General features: G+C 45.9%; 1 protein-coding gene across 2 annotated transcripts in view; it reads right to left on the bottom strand.

The window, feature by feature from the left end:
• Nucleotides 1-2,329: 2,329 nt before the first annotated feature.
• Nucleotides 2,330-21,070, bottom strand: part of LOC129824376 (nuclear receptor coactivator 6-like) — a 41,288-nt gene continuing 22,547 nt past the window's right edge. Inside the window, exons 8-19 of one of the 2 annotated variants that reach the window (XM_055883964.1) lie at nucleotides 20,848-20,991; nucleotides 16,222-16,862; nucleotides 15,524-16,101; nucleotides 15,312-15,430; nucleotides 14,842-15,221; nucleotides 14,528-14,752; nucleotides 11,337-14,400; nucleotides 11,191-11,247; nucleotides 9,857-9,887; nucleotides 4,049-4,090; nucleotides 3,406-3,539; nucleotides 2,330-3,258 (exon numbers count right to left, since the gene is read on the bottom strand). In XM_055883964.1, the coding sequence (XP_055739939.1) occupies nucleotides 3,212-3,258; nucleotides 3,406-3,539; nucleotides 4,049-4,090; nucleotides 9,857-9,887; nucleotides 11,191-11,247; nucleotides 11,337-14,400; nucleotides 14,528-14,752; nucleotides 14,842-15,221; nucleotides 15,312-15,430; nucleotides 15,524-16,101; nucleotides 16,222-16,862; nucleotides 20,848-20,991 (5,462 nt within the window). In that variant the 3' untranslated portion in view covers nucleotides 2,330-3,211. The remainder of the gene's footprint in view (nucleotides 3,259-3,405; nucleotides 3,540-4,048; nucleotides 4,091-9,856; nucleotides 9,888-11,190; nucleotides 11,248-11,336; nucleotides 14,401-14,527; nucleotides 14,753-14,841; nucleotides 15,222-15,311; nucleotides 15,431-15,523; nucleotides 16,102-16,221; nucleotides 16,863-20,847; nucleotides 20,992-21,070) is intronic. The other variant, XM_055883965.1, reaches the window with a different exon arrangement.

Here is a 21,070-nt window from a genome sequence, read left to right as displayed (position 1 = left end):
GACCCTGGGCATCATTCTTTTGGTGTTTTTCCAGAGTCAGTAGAAAGGCCTCGTTAGTGTCCTAAGTTTTCATAACTGTAACATTAATTGCCTACCGCCTATAAGCTATTAGTGTCTTAACGACCGTTCCACAGGTGCATGTTCATTAATTATTTATGGTTCATTGAACAAGCATGGGAAACAGTGTTTAAACCCTTTACAATGAAGATCTGTGAAGTTATTTGGATTTTGACGAATAATCTTTGAAAGACAGGGTCCTGAAAAAGGGACACTTCTTTTTTTGCTGATATTATACATATGTACATATAAATACACAAATACACATATACATCTCTGGAAAAAATTAAGAGACCACTGAAAAATTTTCAGTTTCTCTGGTTGTACTATTTATAGGTATGTATTTGGGTAAAATTAACATTTTTGTTTTATTCTATAAACTACTTTTGGGTAAAATTAACATTTTTGTTTTATTCTATAAACTACTATCAACATTTCTCCCAAATTCCAAATAAAATTTTAATTTAGAGCATTTATTTGTAGAAAATGGCAACTGGTCAAAATAACAAAAAAGATGCGGTGTTGTCAGACCTCGAATAATGCAAAGAACATAAGTTCATATTAATTTTTAAACAACACAATACTAATGTTTTAATTTAGGAAGAGTTCAGAAATCAATATTTGGTGGAATAACCCTGATTTTCAATCTGTCACGTTCCTGACCTTATTTCCTTTGTTTAGCCTTGTTTAGTTGGTCAGGACGTGAGCTGGGTGGGCATTCTATGTTATGTGTTTCTATGTTTGGTTTAGGGTTGTCAACTAGCCTGATATGGTTCTCAATCAGGGGCAGGTGTTTTACGTTTCCTCTGATTGAGAACCATATTAAGGTAGGCTGTTCTCACTGTTTGTTTGTGGGTGATTGTTGATGTGTCTGTGTTTGTTCGCCACACGCTACTGTTTCGGTTCGTTTGTTCCTTCCTTCCTGTTCGTGCGTTCATGTTTTATGTTCTCAAGTTCAGGTCTGTTCACGTCGTTTTGTTATTTTGTATTTTGTCAGTGTTCTGTTTTGTTGGATATCATTAAAATTCAACATCATGAACATTCACCACGCTGCACCTTTTGGTCCTCCTCTCTTCCACCGAAAGACGAGCGTTACACAATCACAGCTTTCATGCGTCTTCAAGCAGCTCGGCTTTGTTTGATGGCTTGTGACCATCCATCTTCCTCTTGATCACATTCCAGAGGTTTTCAATGGGTTCAGGTCTGGAGATTGGGCTGACCATGACAGGGTCTTGATCTGGTGGTCCTCCATTCACACCTTCATTGACCTGATAGTTGTAGCTATAGTTATAGCTCTCTTGCTCGTCCCATTGGCATTCTGTGGGTAGTACAACTCATTTGCGACTTTTGCTAGGCTCATAATCTAAGAAAGCAACTGCGTCAGATCTACAAATCAATGCGCTAAAGACGTATCCATTTGGTTTACAAATCAGTGAACCTGCGCCGCATTCACTCAATTCGATGCACACGGAAAAACAGATTGACGCATTTCAAATTACCCAGCTGCCATTTAGAAACAAATCGTCAAAAAAAGGTTATCATTTAAAAAATGTATTCTGGCTGTTTAAAATTGGCCACATCGTGAAAATAAGGACATGGACATGAGTTTTGTTCAGGTTAACACCATTAGGTTTATACTAGTGTGCGCTCTGGATTTACCAACGGACAATCTGACAACTCTCTGAATTTACGAAGGCTGAGAAGGCACTCTGCGCGCACACTGGCACTCCAGATTGAATTGACGTTGGTGACTTTGTGTGTTGTTGGGCAAAATTTGATTAGGCTTTTTTGCCTACGTTTAGTGACACTGGCCCTATTCAACGGGTGTTGAACATTCGTAAATTCGTCAGTTATTCTGCGCTCTGCCACACTCAGACAAGAGTGCTCTGAAATTGGAGTAGAGAGTGAATGAGCTAAATGCCTTCTAAATGACAGAGTGAATTTACGAACGCTGCCTAAAATGAATTTATAGCATGTAGTATACAGTATGTTAGTATGGGTATTTGAACACAGCTTTACTCTCTGGGGGGCCATCTGTCCTTTAAAAACGAACAATAGATGGATAAAGATGAGAGGAACAAAAGCAAAACCATGATAAATATTATAAATCTACATCAAAAGACAATTTACCATTGGCTCGAGGCCCAGAATTGACCCGCAAACTGTACAGAATAAATACAAATATGTTATGTATGCTGGTAGAAAGGAGAATGTCAAGATTCAGACAGGGAAATAAGAAAAATTCTCCACAAAGCACAGCGATCGCTACTAATGACAACTAATGAAACTTTATTTACATATCGATTGTATCCATGGAAACACATTAAAAATGACATTTTATCATGATATAGTCAACGAAAACAATTCAAATAACTATCTAGCCTATTAAATATAAAAAACATAAAGCATAATAACCTATCATAATAACACTACCTGCGAGTCTCTTTGACCATGATCTCTGCTTATTGTCAATTTGCTTGTAAAGCATACACAAGACAGATGCCCAAGGTAAGAAGATGAGGTTGATGGAGTAGTCTGGATAGACTGGAGACGTTGCACACTGGGTCCGAATCTGGCAACTGTGCATACTCAAATTAATTAAAATAAATTTGCCTACTGTCCTACATGGTTCTTCCCTAAAACAGTTGTAATTCACTGACTTCTGGTAAGATCACGTTAGAAACATGGAAACCGATGAGAAATAGGCTCACTTTCTGAATTACAGTAAATACTCAATTGTCAGCCTGCAATGCAAAGGTGACTGCATTGAACCATGTTAAAACGGTATATGAAACAATTCATGCAGCCAACTTTCACAGAATATCACAGTGCAACTTTGGAAGTAAAGCACATTAAACCATTTCATCACAGGACAAAAAAGTTGTAGAAAATGTAATTAAATTTTACAACATAATTATACAATTGAGTCAAGTTTTATTATCAGTCTTCACATAATTAATTAAACACCCACACCCTAGTTACAACCTCACATGATAGCAGGGACAAAACATCAACAATTATTTTTCAAACAATTATCTGTACATGGTTATTTTCACCATCAAAAATGAGTAATCCTGGAGAAAAGAAGCTCATCGAATGATTGACAAAGAAAAATACATTTACAGTTACAGTTCACAGGGTTTCACTACAGTGGTCATTTAGACTTCCTTCTCTTAGCCTGGGTAGGGCTGGCACCCGTTTCTGAAAGGACACAGAGAGAGAGAGGGGGACATGTTTGATGAGACAAATACCTTTACAATAAAGACGTTAACTATATGTAAGAGTAAGTTATGTATGAGAGTGTTTGTGCTCTAAATCAGTGGGAAGTGTGCGTGCATGCGTGTGTACCTTTAGCAGTAGCACTGGTTCCAGGCCTGGCCGGTCTCTTCCTCTGCATGCTGTCTGCCACAGTCTCCTCCTCCACCTCCTTGTCGGCCCGCGAGCTCCGTCTGCTAGGACCCTTCGACTTCTCCACTGCAGCCCTGATAGATGCCCGACAGAAAACAGAGCCAGAGACACAACAGAGGAGATAGAAAAGAAAAGCAGGAGAGGTCAGTTACAAAGATAAAAGAAGAAACTACAGTAGCTACTCAGTAAAGGTTATTCCTTCAAGTTGGGAAAATCGCTTCGGAGTGGGCTGTTTTTCCTCGTCTATTTTTTTCATTTAACCTTTAACTAGGCAAGTCAGTTAAGAACAAATTCTTATTTACAATGATGGCCTACCACGGCCAAACCCAGACGACGCTGGCCCAATTATCCCTTATGGGACTACAAATCACGGCCGGTTGTGATACAGCCTGGAATCGAACCAGGGTCTGTAGTGACGCTTTAAGCACTGAGATGCAGTGCCTTAGCCGCTGCGCCACTCGGGAGCCTGTCTACCACAGATACTGTCCGTCTTCACCGTAAATAGTATCCGATAGATAACAAAATGGTGGACACGACAGGGCTGCTGCGTGCGTCCTGGCAGTGCTCAGGTGTAAATACATACCTTGAGACTAAGTTAACGTGTGTCTTTCTTTTCTTTGCCCATCTGTGATAGAAGTGGAAAAACAGCAGTCAACTAAACTGTGATGATGCTTAACAAACATGGTTTTAGTCCCCCAACATACTCTTAGTGACAATCATCCCCAGAAGAAAAATATCAGACATGGCCATATTCATACTTAATTAGTACAGTTGTTCTTATGCAGTGGTAGTACTTGTCGTCAAAAGACGTTTGGATATAGTTTACATGCTAAGCATACATGCACTATATATCACAAAAGTGAGTACACCCCTCACATTTTTGTAAATATTTGAGTATATTTTTTCATGTGACAACACTGAAGAAATGACACTTTGCTACAATGTAAAGTAGTGAGTGTACAGCTTGTATAACAGTGTAAATTTGCTGTCCCCTCAAAATAACTCAACACACAGCCATTATTGTCTAAACCGCTGGCAACAAAAGTGAGTACACCCCTAAGCGAAAATGTCCAAATTGGGCCCAATTAGCCATTTTCCCTCCTCGGTGTCATGTGACTCGTTAGTGTTACAAGGTCTCAGGTGTGAATGGGGAGCAGGTGTGTTAAATTTGGTGTCATCGCTCTCACACTCCCTCATTACTGACTGGTCACTGGAAGTTCAACATGGCACCTCATGGCAAAGAACTCTCTGAGGATCTGATAAAAATAATTGTTGCTTTACATAAAGATGGCCAGGGCTATAAGAAGATTGCCAAGACCCTGAAACTGAGCTGCAGCACGGTGGCCAAGACCATACAGCGGTTTCACTGGACAGGTTCCACTCAGAACAGGCCTCGCCATGGTCGACCAAAGAAGTTGAGTGCACGTGCTCAGCGTCATATCCTGAGGTTGTCTTTGGGAAATAGACGTATGAGTGCTGCCAGCATTGCTGCAGAGGTTGATGGGGTGGGGGGTCAGCCTGTCAGTGCTCAGACCATACGCTGTACACTGCATCAAATTGGTCTGCATGGCTGTCGTCCCAGAAGGAAGCCTCTTCTAAAGATGATGCACAAGAAAGCCCGCAAACAGTTTGCTGAAGACAAGCAGACTAAGGACATGGATTACTGGAACCATGTCCTGTGGTCTGATGAGACCAAGATAAACTTATTTGGTTCAGATGGTGTCAAGCGTGTGTGGCGGCAACCAGGTGAGGAGTACACAGACAAGTGTGTCTTGCCTACAGTCAAGCATGGTGGTGGGAGTGTCATGGTCTGGGGCTGCATGAGTGCTGCCGGCACTGGGGAGCTACAGTTCATTGAGGGAACCATGAATGTCAGCATGTACTGTGACATACTGAAGCAGAGCATGATCCCCTCCCTTTGGAGACTGGGCCGCAGGGAAGTATTCCAACATGATAACGACCCCAAACACACCTCCAAGACGACCACTGCCTTGGTAAAGGTGATGGACTGGCCAAGCATGTCTCCAGACCTAAACCCAATTGAGCATCTGTGGGGCATCCACAAACGGAAGGTGGAGGAGTGCAAGGTCTCTAACATCCACCAGCTCCGTGATGTCGTCATGGAGGAGTGGAAGAGGACTCCAGTGGCAACCTGTGAAGCTCTGGTGAACTCCATGCCCAAGAGGGTTAAGGCAGTGCTGGAAAATGATGGTGGCCACACTAAATATCGACACTTTGGGCCCAATTTGGACATTTTCACTTAGGGGTGTACTCACTTTTGTTGCCAGCGGTTTAGACATTAATGGCTGTGTGTTGAGTTATTTTGAGGGGACAGCAAATTTACACTGTTATACAAGCTGTACACGCACTACTTTACATTGTAGCAAAGTGTCATTTCTTTAGTGTTGTCACATGAAAAGATATACTCAAATATTTACAAAAATGTGAGGGGTGTACTAACTTTTGTGATATGCTGTATATATACACACAAAAAAGGTATGTGGACACCCCTTCAAATTAATGGATTAGACTATTTCAGCCACACCTGTTGCTGACAGGTTTATAAAATTGAGCACACAGCCATGCAATCTCCATAGTCAATCATTGGCAGTAGAATGGCCTTACTGAAGAGCTCAGTGACTTTCAACGTATTTGGTATTTAATTAGGATGCCCATTAGCTGTTGCAAAAGCAGCAGCTACTCTTCCCGGGGTCCACACAAAACATAATACAGAATGACATAATACAGAACATCATTAGAGAAGAACCACATCCATTTTTTAAAAGGCACACGTAGCTTACATATCAATGTATACATATAAACTATCTAGGTCAAATAGGGGAGAGGCACTGTGCCATGGGGGCTTTATCTGTTTTTTTAAACTAGGTTTGCTGTTTATTTGAGTTCCATGCAATAATGGCTCTATATAATACTGTAGGCTTTCTTGAATTTGTTTTGGATTTGGGGACTGTGAAAAGACCCCTGGTGGTATGTCTGGTGGTGTAAGTGTGTGTGTCAGAGCTGTGTGTAAGCTGACTATGCAAACAATTTGGGATTTTCAACACTTTAATGTTTATTATAAAAAGAAGTGATGCAGTCAGTCTCTCCTTAACTCTTAGCCAAAAGAGACTGGCATGCATAGCATTTCTATCAGCCCTCTGATCCACAATATGGCAGAGGTTGAAAAGCCATAGCGTACATTTTTCAACAACAGGTTATGGTCAATAATATCAAAGGCTGCACTGAAATCTAACAGTACACCTCCCACAATCTTATCAATTTTTTGCAACCAATCATCAGTCATTTGTGTCGGTGCAGTGCCCTTCTCTATAAGCATGCTGAAAGTCTGTTTATTTGTTTACAGAGAAATAGCATTGCATTTAGTCCACACAATTTTTTCTAATACACTATTGATACACTATTGTAGGCCCAGCTGTTGGAACTTTGGCTTCCTGGATATAGCCATTGTATTGTGATCATTACATCCACAAGGTACAGATACAGCTCTAGAACAAAGTTCTACAGTATTAGTAAAAATGTGATTGATACATGTGGATGATCTTGTTCCTGTAGTGTTTGTAAACACCCTGGTAGGTTGATTAATAAGATCATCTCTAAGCATTACAGGGATATGGCTCTGAATATATACAGCAACTCCTCCCCATAAGCATTTCTGTCTCGTATATAGATGTTATATCCTTGTATCGCTACTGATGTCTCATCAAATCAATTATCTAAGTGAGTCTCAGAAATGGCTAATATATGAATGTTATCTGATGTTAGCAAGTTATTGATTTCATGAACCTTATTTTAATTTTATTTATTTCACCTTTATTTAACCAGGTAGGCAAGTTGAGAACAAGTTCTCATTTACAATTGCGATCTGGCCAAGATAAAGCAAAGCAGTTCGACACATACAACAACACAGAGTTACACATGGAGTAAAACAAACATACAGTCAATAATACAGTAGAAAAATAAGTCTATATACAATGTGAGCAAATGAGGTGAGATAAGGGAGGTGAAGGCAAAAAAGGCCATGGTGGCGAAGTAAATACAATATAGCAAGTAAAACACTGGAATGGTAGATTTGCAGTGGAAGAATGTGCAAAGTAGATATAAATAATGGGGTGCAAAGGAGCTAAATAAATAAATACAGTAGGGAAAGAGGTAGTTGTTTGGGCTAAATTATAGATGGGCTATGTACAGGTGCAGTAATCTGTGAGCTGCTCTGACAGCTGGTGCTTAAAGCTAGTGAGGGAGATAAGTGTTTCCAGTTTGAGATTTTTGTAGTTCGTTCCAGTCATTGGCAGCAGAGAACTGGAAGGAGAGGCGGCCAAAGGAAGAATTGGTTTTGGGGGTGACCAGAGAGATATACCTGCTGGAGCACGTGCTACAGGTGGGTGCTGCTATGGTGACCAGCAAGCTGAGATAAGGGGGGACTTTACCTAGCAGGGTCTTGTAGATGACCTGGAGCCAGTGGGTTTGGCGACGAGTATGAAGCGAGGGCCAGCCAACGAGAGCGTACAGGTCACAGTGGTGGGTAGTATATGGGGCTTTGGTGACAAAACGAATGGCACTGTGATAGACTGCATCCAATTTATTGAGTGGGGTATTGGAGGCTATTTTGTAAATGATTTCCCTCACTTTGTCCTCAGACTCCATCCAGGTATCAGGTGGAGATTCTGCAATTCCGTCCACAACCATGTTGTTTTCGCCTTGATTGTCCCTCGAGATAGTCTGATTTATCTGTCATTGTTATCATGGATTCACACACAGAACTGATGTCCTCTCTCGATGACTTACAGATTGCTGTCATCTTGCCGTTCTCCTGTTTCAACTCGTCGAGCTGACCCTGCGAGAACTGCAAACTGTTCTTCACGTCGTCCATTCTTTTATTAGTAGAATCCACCAGTTTTTGGACAAAAAACTTGTAGCTATTTTCTTGTTGTTGTAACAACTGCTTGTAGGTCTCTTTTTGTTCGTTTAAAAGATCATTCACACGTGATAGAGAGACACCAATGGCACTGTCCTCAACGGTACACTCGCCGGCTTTGGTCTTTGTCATGGTAGCTAGCAACGTATGTTAGGCTGTTACTCCTCGCAGTTCCAGACAGGGCAGGTCACGGGGAAGATTAAAAACAACAAACAGCAGGGATCTAGACAGCCACACACCCGGGACAATCCGCGGTCCCAGCCACAATGGCTAACCGGGTCGCAGGCTGCGTTCAAGAACACCTCGCTAGCTTGATGTCCAGCTAGCTAGCAGCTAGGCTAGCTGTGACGCCAAATAGCTCCTCAGACCCGTCCTTGGTCGTCAGGATCACTGGAAAGATACAAGCAGTCCCAGCAACTGATGCCAACTGCGTCGCGGGATCCAACATAAGAAGCTAGGTAACTACCGATAACTTTCCAATATACTGTAACGACCCTGGGTTTATAAGCGCGGAAATCGACTCTGCCGCTTGAGTATTCTTTTGCGGCACAGTCGATAGCGCGCCGGACTTCGGGCTAGAAGGTTGAGGGTTCGAGACCTGCTCCCTGCTGTTTCATTACACTGGTGTCAGAAGTGATCGGACCTCGCATCCACGACAGTGCGTGTGCTTGGCCGGTGAGCGCGTTCCTGTAAGACGTAAAGTCGCAAGCTAGCGCGAGGACGCGCTCTTTGAAAGGAGGGAGTAGTGTAACGACCCTGGGTTTATAAGCGCGGAAATCGACTCTACCCCACGAGCATGCTTTTGCGGCACAGTCGATAGCGCGCTGGACTTCGGGCTAGAAGGTCGAGGGTTCGAGACCTGCTCCCTGCCTGTTTCATTACAATACTTTAAACAGCAAACTTTCCAAACAAACAAAACCGAGCTCTTTCCCGTTCCACGTTCAACAGGAAGTGACGTCTGTGGCTGCAGAAAATAGTAGAAGTGGCACTGTCAGAGGATGCCACCTTTCCAACAAGTCAGTTCGTCACATTTCTGCCCTGCTAGAGCTGCCCGGTCAATTGTAAGTGCTAATATTGTGAAGTGGAAACTTCTAGGCGCAACAACAGCTCAGCCGCAAAGAGGTAGGCCACACAAGCTCAGAGAACAGAACCGTCGAGGTGTCCACATACTTTTGGTAATGTAGTGTACCAAGTGGCTCATCGATTTTCCTCATGTACCCCCCTTTCCCTGGCCAACCAAATGAACTCCCTGAGTTTCAGTAGTTACAAATGTCGAAGCATTTCTGTTTATATACATGGCACTTACTGTAGACTAGGCCAATTACTAACAAATACTTAAAGAATACTGATGGTAACCTTTTACAGGCAATGGAATAACATAATTACCTCTGGCATGCCAAGTATTTCTTTCATACTGACATTTTGTTAGTTTGAAATATGTCTTGAGAACCTCACCCTTGTTCAGTTACAGTGGCAACTTCTTCTGCTGTAGAAGTAAAAAAAGACAAACAAAAAAGTTACTAAATATCACAGCAAGCTGCATGTTATGTTCACGGCATACAGTGCATCATATAAAAGTATGGTCCCAGAGCTGTACAAGTATCTCATAGCAAGATTTTTCAGATTTGGTCCCAGACTATAACATTATTTAATACTGTATATACAAAAGTATGTGGACACCGCTTCAAATTAGTGGATTCGGCTATACAACACACGTTGCTGACAGGTAAATAAAGTCAAGCACACAGCCATATAATCTCCATATACAAACATTGGCAGTAGAATGGCCTTACTGAAGAGCTCAATGACTTTCAATGTGACTCTGTGATACAATACCACCTTTCCAACAAGTAGGTTTGTCAAATTTCTGCCCTGCTAGAGCTGCCCTGGTCAACTGTAAGTGCTGTTATTGTGAAGTAAAAATGTCTAGGCGCAACAACGGCTCAGCCGTGAAGTGGTAGGCCACACAAGCTCAGAGAACGGGACCGCCGAGTGTGTACAAATCGTCTGTCCCCGGTTGCAACACTCACTACCGAGTTCCAAACTGCCTCTGGAAGCAACGTCAGCACAAGAACTGTTAGTCTGGAGTTTCATGAAATGGGTTTCCATGGCCGAGCAGCTGCACAGAAGCCTAAGATCACCATGGTCAATGCGATGCGTCAACTGGAGTGGTGTAAAGCTTGTCGCCATTAGACTCTGGAGCAGTGGAAACGGGTTCTCTGGAGTGATGAATCACGTTTCACCATCTGGGAGTCCAATGGACGAATCTGGGTTTGGCGGATGCCAAGAGAACGCTACCTGCATACAATGACATTCTAGACAATTCTGTGCTTCCCCAAACTGTTGCCACAAAGTTGGAAGGCCCTATCTCACTTCAGCATGCACAAAGCGAGGTCCATACTAAAATGGTTTGTTGAGATCAGTCTGGAAGAACATGACTGGCCTGCACAGAGCCCTGACCTCAACCCCATCGAACACCTTAGTGGAAAGCCTTCCCAGACGAGTGGAGGCTGTTATAGCAGCAAAGGGGGGACCAACTCCATATTAATGCCCATGATTTTGGAATGAGATGTTCGACGAGCAGGTGTCTGCACACTTTTGTTAATGTAGTGTAACTTGTCCTTCTATGCTGTAGTTGTTACATTTTATGGTGCCCTCTAGATATACAACAATCTTTGCATATATTCCATTTATACTCTGTTACCAAGTCATATTATGTCATTACCATGTCATTAGGGTCTGGAGCATCCACCATTTTGTTATAGATCAGTTAGTGTGACAGTACTTACCAGTCTTTTCAGTAGCAGAAGGCTCCTCTTGCTGTAGAGCTTCAGGTTGGATTGACACTGGGAGGAAGGAGATGGTGAAGGTTGTTATTATCAATGAATGGTCGATATGTGGGGGATACGTTACTCAATCATGGATTGATATGTACCTGGGGTGATCTGGGTATTCTCCGAAGGTGATGTGGCCTCTGGTGGAGCTGGCTGGCTTGGAGGCTCCATGGCTGTGGGGACAGGCTGAGCCACAGTAGGGGTAAGGGCCACTGGGGAAGATATGGCTGAGGAGTCCCTGGGGGGGTTGGAGGGTCCAGTGGTGGCAACAACAGGAGATGTAGATGGGGACAGATTTGGTATTGGGACTGGGGCTGAAGGAGGAGCCGGATCAGGGAGAAATGTAGCAGTGGTAGGAACAGGGGCAGTAGTAGTGATTGGGGTGGTGACAGGGACTGAGACTGGCGGAGGGGTGGTAGGTTTAGCGGCTGGGGCAGGAACAGGGGACTGGGCTGGTGTAGCAGGTTGAGCATGAACAGGAGTTGGAGCTGATACGGGAGGAGGAGTGGTGACTTTCTGAGCAGCAGCAGAAGTAGTCTGAGTCTGTGCTCCAGACACTGTGGCCTCAGTCTGGGTGAGAGATGCAGGGGATGTATGAAATGGCACACCCCCAGCGTTCAGACCTGTCTGGTGCTGGTAAGCCCCTCCTAAAGTCTGGGCTGACCGTTCCTTAGAAACCTGCTGGGAATCTGGTGGACTGCTCACTGGTGCAGAGCCAGGAGCCTGGAAAGGCTTGCCCTGGGCAGCCAAGGAGGGGGAGCATGGAAAAGGGGCCCCTAGGGGCTGCTGGAAGGGAGACGAGGCAAACGTAGAGGCCGTGGGATAGGGGCTTTGACGGCGGGAAGGCTGCCCAACTGGCGGGCTAGATTTATGTCCGGTGAGCGCCTCACCAGAGGTCTCTGGCTTGGGAGTGGTAGGGCTTTGCTGCTGGGGAGGAGGCAAGTTACTAACAGGGACAGGGGAAGCCTGTCTACTGGCCATCTGGACCTGCTCAACTAGCGTTCGGGCAGGCTGGGTGCCGGCCACACTGACCACAGAAGCCTGGGTCCAGGCAGAGCCTGTGACTGGGGCTTGGGCCTGGGTTGGAGCGGTGGTGAGCTGGATATTAGTGGTGGACACCTGTATCGGCCCTACCATGGTGATCGGCCGGGACACCATTGTGGTGTTGGGGGCCACAGAAGCAGCGGGGACCTGGAAGATTGGGGTACCGGTATTAATAAACACAGGCGTGGTAATGAATTGGGGCCGGGGGGCAGTGGTCTGCTGGCTGAGCTGCTGTGGTCTGATGTTCTTATTGGGCATGGCCACCATAGTGGAGACGATGGCTGGGGGTGCCTGAGGGGTGGAACTGATAGGGTTGGAGGTGACAAACACGGTTATCTGGTTGGGGGAGATGGTGGCAGAGGATGCAGGGATCTGCAGGACTGTGGAGACACTGGCCAGGGGTTTAGGGCTGGGGATTAATTTGGGACTACCTGCAGGGTTTGAGTTAGGGTTTGGGCTGGGGGAAACGTTGAGGCTGGGACAACTGTGACTGACTGTGGCTGTGTTGGGGCTAGCGCCCACATTGACACGAAGACTAGGAGTAGGGTTTAGAGTAGGGTTGGGGCTAGCAGTCAGGTTTAGATTGGGGCTAGGGCTGTGATTAGCATTAAGATTGGGGCTTCCTTTAGGCTGCAGATTAGGACTACTGGCTGGATTTGGGAGTTTGGGGCTGGGGGTTGAGCTGGGCTTGGGTTTAGCTTCTGGCTCGTTCACAGCAGCACCAGTAGTAGCAACAGCAGTAGCCCCGACTTCCGAGCTATGAAAAGCACTGGATGGGTTCTCTTGATCTATGGAGGCTTTAGTGCTCTCCTTACAGACAGTATCCCCAGCTGGAGCACTCTGAGTGGGCCTGGCAGGCACGCTGGGGGTGGCTGCGTTATCCAGCAGCTGGTTAAGGGAGGTAGGAGCATCCCTTAGAGCAGGAGAGGCATCATTTACAGATACAAACTCCTGCTGAGGAGCCATCTGTACAGGCTGCCTCTCCCCTGCTACCATTGTGCGCTCAAGCCCAGCTTTAGCCTCCTGAGGAGTTGGGACACGAAGGCTAGCCATCCGGGGGGCGGAGAGCTCCCTCAAAGGCTGGGGCATCTGCCGCTGCTCTACACCTGCCATTCCCTGCCCTTCCCTGGGCATCTCAGCTGTGTTATCCTGGAACCCCTGGAAGGGGCTCTTGATCTGATGGGCCTCCAGGCCCACCCCAACCGCGAGTGGGAGAGAGACCGGGCTAGGAGGCACTGGGGTAGGGCTCAACATCATGGTCTGCCCTGTCTGGGGGTTGACCATGTGTTGCTGGTGAGGGGAGGTTAGGGCAATCTTAGCCCCCTTCTGCCTCCCCGGGCTGGGGGTAGTGGCTTTGCGGCTGGAGGCAGGGCTGGATCTGCGGCTGTTACTGGGACTGGCCCTTTTAGCCTGCCCTCCTCCAGACTGCTTGTCCTGTTTCCCTTGGCCCAAGTTGGCCGCTCCACTGCCTGTAGGGAAAGACTGCTGACCATTGTTAGAGTTACCTCCACCACTTCCATTGTTGCTGGACATAGTTAGGCTGGGAGGGGCCTGCCCTATGGCTTTGAGAGTGGTGGGGTTGAGCCCACCCTGCTGTTCAAAGCCCCGGCTGAGGTTGGGCTGCCTGGGGGGCAGAGGGATGTTGATCTTGGGGGGAAACAGGCCTGCGATGGAGGCGTTCAGCCTCTCAGGGGAGAGGTTGATCTCAGAGGGCTCAGTGCTGGGAGGACGGTTGGTAGGTGTGAGAGGGTGGTGGTAGGGCCTGGGACTGGCCCGGTTGGGTGTTTTGGGCCTGGAGCTCTGGGAAGTTGTGGGGACATTAGGGAAGTGGAGGCCAGGCATGGGGCCACCCTGCAGGGGCTGAGGGGGCATCTGTTGCTGGGGACTGGCTCCAGGGTGCTGGGGCATGGGCGAGGGGCTGGGGCCCTGCTTCATCATGTGGGCGTTTGTGCCCTGGTTCACCACCATCTGTTGGGCTCCATTCCCAGACTGCATCCCCATCTCCTGGCCTCCAGGTCTGTCCTGCAGAGAGTGGGGCCCTCCAGGGGTCTCCTCAGCCCCCGTTCCTTGGGAACCAGGCCCTGCCTCAGGGTGAGACATCCGCCGCGCTGCCCCAGCCATCTACATAGGTAGGGATAGATGATATACACACCCCAGGGAATTAACAGGCATAGAATATTAACAAGACAATAACAATAAATATGTTATAATTCAATATAATTCAAACATCGATCAGATAGTGTCCAACCTGTGGGTTGACCATGAGGGGCATCCCTCTGGGTTTGTCTGGGGAGGGGGGCACTCCTCCGTGCCCCTGGAGGTTGATCATGACGGGCATGTTGCCCTGCTGGGTGCCAGGCATCCTCTGGGCCTCCCCGGGGTTCATCATGCCCCTGGGGGGGTTCTGCCCGCCTGGATGGAGGGGCATCCGGTTTTTAGCCTGCTCCTGCTGCATCTTCATGACCATCTGCTGCTATAACACAACCGGAACAAATTAGCTATATAATCCATAGTTAACATGGAAAATGTGTCTTGACGACACACACACGCAGTCGATGGTACCTGTTGTTGCTGCTGCTGCTGCTGTTGATGGTGTGGTTGTTGCTGCTTTTGTTGTTGTTGTAGCTGATGAGGGTGCATCTGTGGCTGACCTTGAGTCTGACCCAGAGCTCCAGCCACCCCCTGCTGCTGTCCTGGAGGAACCTGCATTCCCTGCATCTGCTGTTGCATCTGTTGCTGCTGTTGCTGCATTTGCTGCTGTTGCTGCATCTGCTGTTGTTGCTGCAGCTGCTGCTGCTGTTGTTGTTGTTGTTGTTGCAGCTGCTGCTGATGCTGCTGCTGCTGTATATGCTGCATTTGCTGTTGCTGTTGCTGATGCTGCTGCATGAACTGCATGGGCACCTGCTGTAGGACTCTCTGGTCTCCAGGCTGACCTGGGAAACCTGACATGAGAGAAAAGGAGTGATAAGAAGCCACTCGACTAAAAGATAAAAGTGTGAGTGAGCAAACCAAGAATCATGAACATTGCATACCTGCAGGCCTGTTGGTGAAGTCTGAAAGTTTGGGTCCAGAATGGTCCATGCCCACCCCCTGTTCCCCACTCAGTGCTGGCAGCTCTGTGTCCTCCAGGCCGACACCCACATCCAGACCCCTGGGTAGAAGAAAATAATACCTCAATGACTAACCATGTCCAATACCGAATACTTTGTGTATGTTAAGATTTCAAGAAAATTCAGCTTCTTACCCTAGCCCCTCCATCGGCTGCTGTCCCTCCCCTACTTTGGGCTTCTTCTTGCGTGGTGGTTTCTTCTTCTTGGGTTTGGCCTGGCCAGGACCTCCAGCCCCCTGCTTCCCCCCAGGTCCAAACTGACTAGCCGAGATGTCACTCTGGAGCAGGTTGACCAGGAGAGGACTGGTCAGCGTCACGTCCTTGTTCACTGGGAAACCCCCTGCCTGAGCGCACAACCCACTCATAGGCATTTGACCCCCGAACTGGGGATTGAAATTCATCCCGTGACCCGGGAAGTGGCCGTTGCCCACCTGCATGTGTTGGGGCGCTCCAATTCCTGTCATGCCTTGCTGCTGTTGCTGACCCTGCATGTCCTGGAGCATCTGTTGGACACTGCCCATGTCGCCTGTACAGCCACTGGGGTCTCCGAGAGCGTGTGGGTGTTGCTGCGTCGCCTGTTGTTGCTGCTGTTGTAGAATGGCTTGTTGTTGTTTCTGTTGTTGGAGCTGCTGCTGGACCAGAGGATGACCACTGGGGAGTCTCATCTGACTGTGCATACCCATGGCCTGGTTGGGGTTGCCACCCATGGGGACCTGAACAAATTTAGGAATGAACAAGTGAAATAATATTTCCCTACGCAGAAGGGAAATTGGGTTTTCTACCTATTGCCACAATGCAAATATATATATATATTTTTTAAAGTAATGAAATACCTGTTGGGTCTGCTGCTGGGTCATCTGTTGATGTTGTTGTAGCTGGTGTTGCTGCTGCTGTTGTTGGAGCTGAGCCATTTGCTGCTGCTGCTGCTGCTGTTGGCCCACCTGAGCTTGCTGGAACTGAGACATGTTACCGGGCACGTTAGGAGACGGACCCCGCATCATCTGACCTGGCATGACCCCGGCCTGACCTTTCACCCCAAACGCCTGTTTGTTTCCTTGCATCTGTTGCATCTGTTCCATCATGGAGTTTTGCTGTTGTTGCTGCTGCTGTTGTTGTTGTAGGAGCATCGCCTGGTGCCCCTGCCCTCCAACCACCTGGCTGTGCATCACCCCCTGGCCCTGCTGGGGCATCAGCTGCTTGGGTGGGGTCATGCCTCCTCTCTGCCCTGGGTTGAGGGGTCTGGAGAGGACCGCTTGCCCCGGACCCCCACCCTGGACCATCTGGCTGGGGGACGAGGACACAGGCTGGCCCTGGAGGCCCATCATCTGGGTCTGGAGGCCGGGCTGGCCCATACTGGGGCCTGAGGTGGTGCCTGGGGGCTGGCCGGCCATGCCACTGTGGAGGCCCATGACATTGGGCTGGGAGTGGGACGGACCTTGCATGTTGTTGGGGGTGGAGGCTGACGACTGGGCTCCTGAAATCAGATCAGAAGAGAATGACACTGAGGTTGGCCTGATACAGATTAAATCATATCACTGTATTGTCTGCTGGGTCAGTCCATTTGATTTTAATCACTTTTTGACCACACCCATTTTGATTGTAACTAAACTTTCCATACATACTCGCCCAGTGGTGAGAAAGTAACTTTTTGGACCTGAATGCCAAAACATTCAAGAGATAGAGGTGCCCAAAGTTTACCCTTTTTGCATACCCCACCATACCATTAGACATCCATGTCTTCAGCACTGGAAAAGATACAACGATTGAGTTTGATATAATTTAAAAGCTTACAAAAAGGGTTGTCAAACTGTTGGATAATTTCTTGAAGAAAAAAAAAATATATATATATATACACACAGCTGAAGTCGGAAGTTTACATACACTTAGGTTGGAGTCATTAAAACTTGTTTTTCAACCACTCCACAAATTTCTTGTTAACAAACTATAGTTTTGGCAAGTCGGTTAGGACATCTACTTTGTGCATGACACAAGTAATGTGTCCAACAATTGTTTACAGACAGATTAATTCACTGTATCACAATTCCAGTGGGTCAGAAGTTGACTGTGCCTTTAAACAGCTTGGAATATTCCAGAAAATGATATCATGGCTTTAGAAGCTTCTTATAGGCAAATTGAAATAATTTGAGTCAATTGGAGGTGTACCTGTGGATGTATTTCAAGGCCTACCTTCAAACTCAGTGCCTCTTTGCTTGACATCATGGGGAAATCTAAAGAAATCAGCCATGACCTCCAAGGGTCTGGTTCATCCTTGGGAGCAATTTCCAAACGCCTGAAGGTATCACATTCATCTGTACAAACACTAGTATGCAAGTATAAACACCATGGGACCACGCAGCCGTCATACCACTCAGGAAGGAGACGTGTTCTGTCTCCTAGAGATGAACGTACTTTGGTGCGAAAAGTGCAAATCAATCCCAGAACAACAGCAAAGGACCATGTGAAGATGCTGGAGGAAACAGGTACAAAAGCATCTATATCCACAGTAAAACGAGTCCTATATTGACATTACCTGAAAGGCCGCTCAACAAGGAAGAAGCCATTGCTCCAAAACCGCCATAAAAAGCCAGACCACGGTTTGCAACTGCACATGAGGACAAAGATCGTACTTTTTGGAGAAATGTCCTCTGGTCTGATGAAACAAAAATAGAACTGTTTGGCCATAATGACCATGATTATGTTTGGAGGAAAAAGGGGGAGGCCTGCAAGCCGAAGAACACCATCCCAACCGTGAAGCACGGGGGTAGCAGCATCATGTTGTGGGGGTGCTTTGCTGCAGGAGGGACTGGTGCACTTCACAAATAGATGGCAACACAACGAAGGAAAATGATGTGGATATATTGACGGAACATCTCAAGACATCAGTCAGGAAGTTAAAGATTGGTTGCAAATAGGTCTTCCAAATGGACAATGACCCCAAGCATTCTTTCAAAGTTGCGGCAAAATGGCTTAAGGACAAGAAAGTCAAGGTGTTGGAGTGGACATCACAAAGCCCTGATCCTATAGAAAATGTGTGGGCAGAACTGAAAAAGTGTGTGCGAGCAAGGAGACCTACACACCTGACTCAGTTACACCAGCTCTGTCAGGAGGAATGGGCCAAAATTCCCCCAACTTATTGTGGGAAGCTTGTGGAAGGCTACCCGAAACATTTGACCCAAGTTAAACAATTTAAAGGCAATGCTACCAAATATTAATTGAGTGTATGTAAACTTCTGAACCACTGGGAATGTGATGAAAGAAATACAAGCTGAAATAAATAATTCTCTACTATAATGCTGACATTTTACATTCTTAAAATAAAGTGGTGATCCTAACTGACCTAAAACAGGGCATTTCTACTAAGATTAAATGTCAGGAATTGTGAAAAACTGAGTTGAAATGTATTTGTCTGAGGTGTATGTAAACTTCCGACCTCAACTGTATATATAAAAACCTTCAACATCAATTATACGTTGCAGCTTAGACCTCATTTTACATAATCTGAGGTGTTTGTGTTGTGCCCGCCCTCGGTTGAGACAAAGCATGCTCTTGAATACAGGGTGGGTGTCAAGTTTTGGCTGATAAATGCACTAAAATGGGAATAGCATTGACATTTCAACTTTCAAACGGTACCACAAAGACGGTTGAGGAATGTTGACTTGTATGAAATATCAGTTGTTTTAAATTACACTGTCAATCTTCCAAATTAAAATCATAGAAATATAGATAATAGAATAGACATCACCATTTAAGTTGACATTCGACAGTGTGCGGACCAGAGGCCATCTTTGTGGTAGTAATTGGAAGTTAAAATTTAGATTCAAATAAAAATGTAACGGTGTGCAGTCAAAAAGTGATTGAAATCAAACTGAACGACCCTGCTTGGGCTTTTTCTCTCGTAGATACACTGCCGTTCAGAAGTTTGTGGTCACTTAGAAATGTCCTTGTTTTCCATGAAAACATACATAAAATGAGTTGCAAAATGAATAGGAAATATAGTCAAGACGTTGACAAGGTTAGAAATAATAATTGTCCTTCAAAGTGCTTTCGTCAAAGAATCCTCCATTGGCAGTAATTACGTTTTCCAGACCTTTGGAATTCTAATTGTCATTTTGTTGAGGTAATCATGCTTCCTGAAGCACCTCCCACAAGTTGGACTGATGGGCACTTCTTACATACCATACGGTCAAGCTGCTCCCACAACAGCTCAATAGGGTTGAGATCCGGTCACTGTGCTGGTCTCCATTATAGACAGAATACCAGCTGACTGCTTCTTCTCTAAATAGTTATTCAATAGTTTGGAGCTGTGCTTTGGGTCATTGTTCTGTTGTAGGAGGAAATTGGCTCCAATTAAGCTCCGTCCACAGGGTATGGCATGGCGTTGCAAAATGGAGTGATAGCCTTCCTTCTTCAAGATCCCTTTTACCCTGTAAAAATCTCCCACTTTACCACCACCAAATCTCCCCCAGACCATCACATTACCTCCACCACGCTTGGTGGCGTCAAGCACTCCTCCAGCATCTTTACATTTTTTCTGTGTCTCACGAATGTTCTTCTTTGTGATCCTCAAACTTAGATTTGTCTGTCCATAACGCTTTTTTCCAATCTTCCTCTGTCCAGTGTCTGTGTTCTTTTTATTGGCCAGTCTGACTCTGAGATATGTCTTTTTCTTTGCAACTCTGCCTAGAAGGTCAGCATCCCGGAGTCGCCTCTTCACTGTTGACGTTGAGACTGGTGTTTTCCGGGTACATTTAATGAAACTGCCAGTTGAGGACTTGTGAGGCGTCTTGTTTCTCAAACTAGACACTAATGTACTTGTCCTCTTGCTCAGTTGTGCACCAGGGCCTCCCACTCTTTCTATTCTGGTTAGAGACAGTTTGTGCTGTTCTGTGAAGGGAGTAGTACACAGCGTTGTACAAGATCTTCAGTTTCTTGGCAATTTCTCATCTGGAATAGCCTTAATTTCTCAGAACAAGAATAGACTGACGAGTTTCAGAAGAAAGGTCTTTGTTTCTGGCCTTTTTTAGCCTGTAATCGAACCCACAAATGCTGACGGTCCAGATACTCAACTAGTCTAAAGAAGGCCAGTTTTATTGCTTCTTTAATCAGAGCAAGAATATTCAGCTGTGCTAACCTAATTGCAAAAGGGTTTTATAATGATCAATTAGCCTTTTAAAATTATAAACTAACACAACGTGTCATTGGAACACGGGAGTGATGGTTGCTGATAATGGGCCTATGTAGATATCCCATAATAAATCTGCCATTTCCAGCTACATTAGTCATTTACAACATTAACAATGTCTACACTGTATTTCTGATCAATTTGACGTTATTTTAAATGGACTTTTTTTTGTTGCTTTTCTTTCAAAAACAAATTTCTAAGTGACCCCAAACTTCTGAAATGTAGTGTAGCTGCAAAGTATAATTTTAACTGTGCTGATCTATTCTTTGTCTTGTACCTGTATGTGCCATAACCTGGCTGCTCTGGAGCTGGGGATTGGCTCCTCCCCCAGGGGTTCCTGGAGCGCTAGTCACCTGACCCTGGACAAAGTTATGGTTCCCTGGGACGTTAGGGAACCCCATGGGCAGACGATTGGGCATGCCTATGATCAAACACCACCGTTGGGAATTTCATTAGCCCAGCATAAATTGTCATTATAGTAAGTCTGGATACACTGTAAC

The sequence above is a fragment of the Salvelinus fontinalis genome, chromosome 26 (genome assembly GCF_029448725.1).
Source record: "Salvelinus fontinalis isolate EN_2023a chromosome 26, ASM2944872v1, whole genome shotgun sequence".
Taxonomy (NCBI): domain Eukaryota; kingdom Metazoa; phylum Chordata; class Actinopteri; order Salmoniformes; family Salmonidae; genus Salvelinus; species Salvelinus fontinalis.
This window is presented reverse-complemented; position numbering and strand designations above follow the sequence as displayed.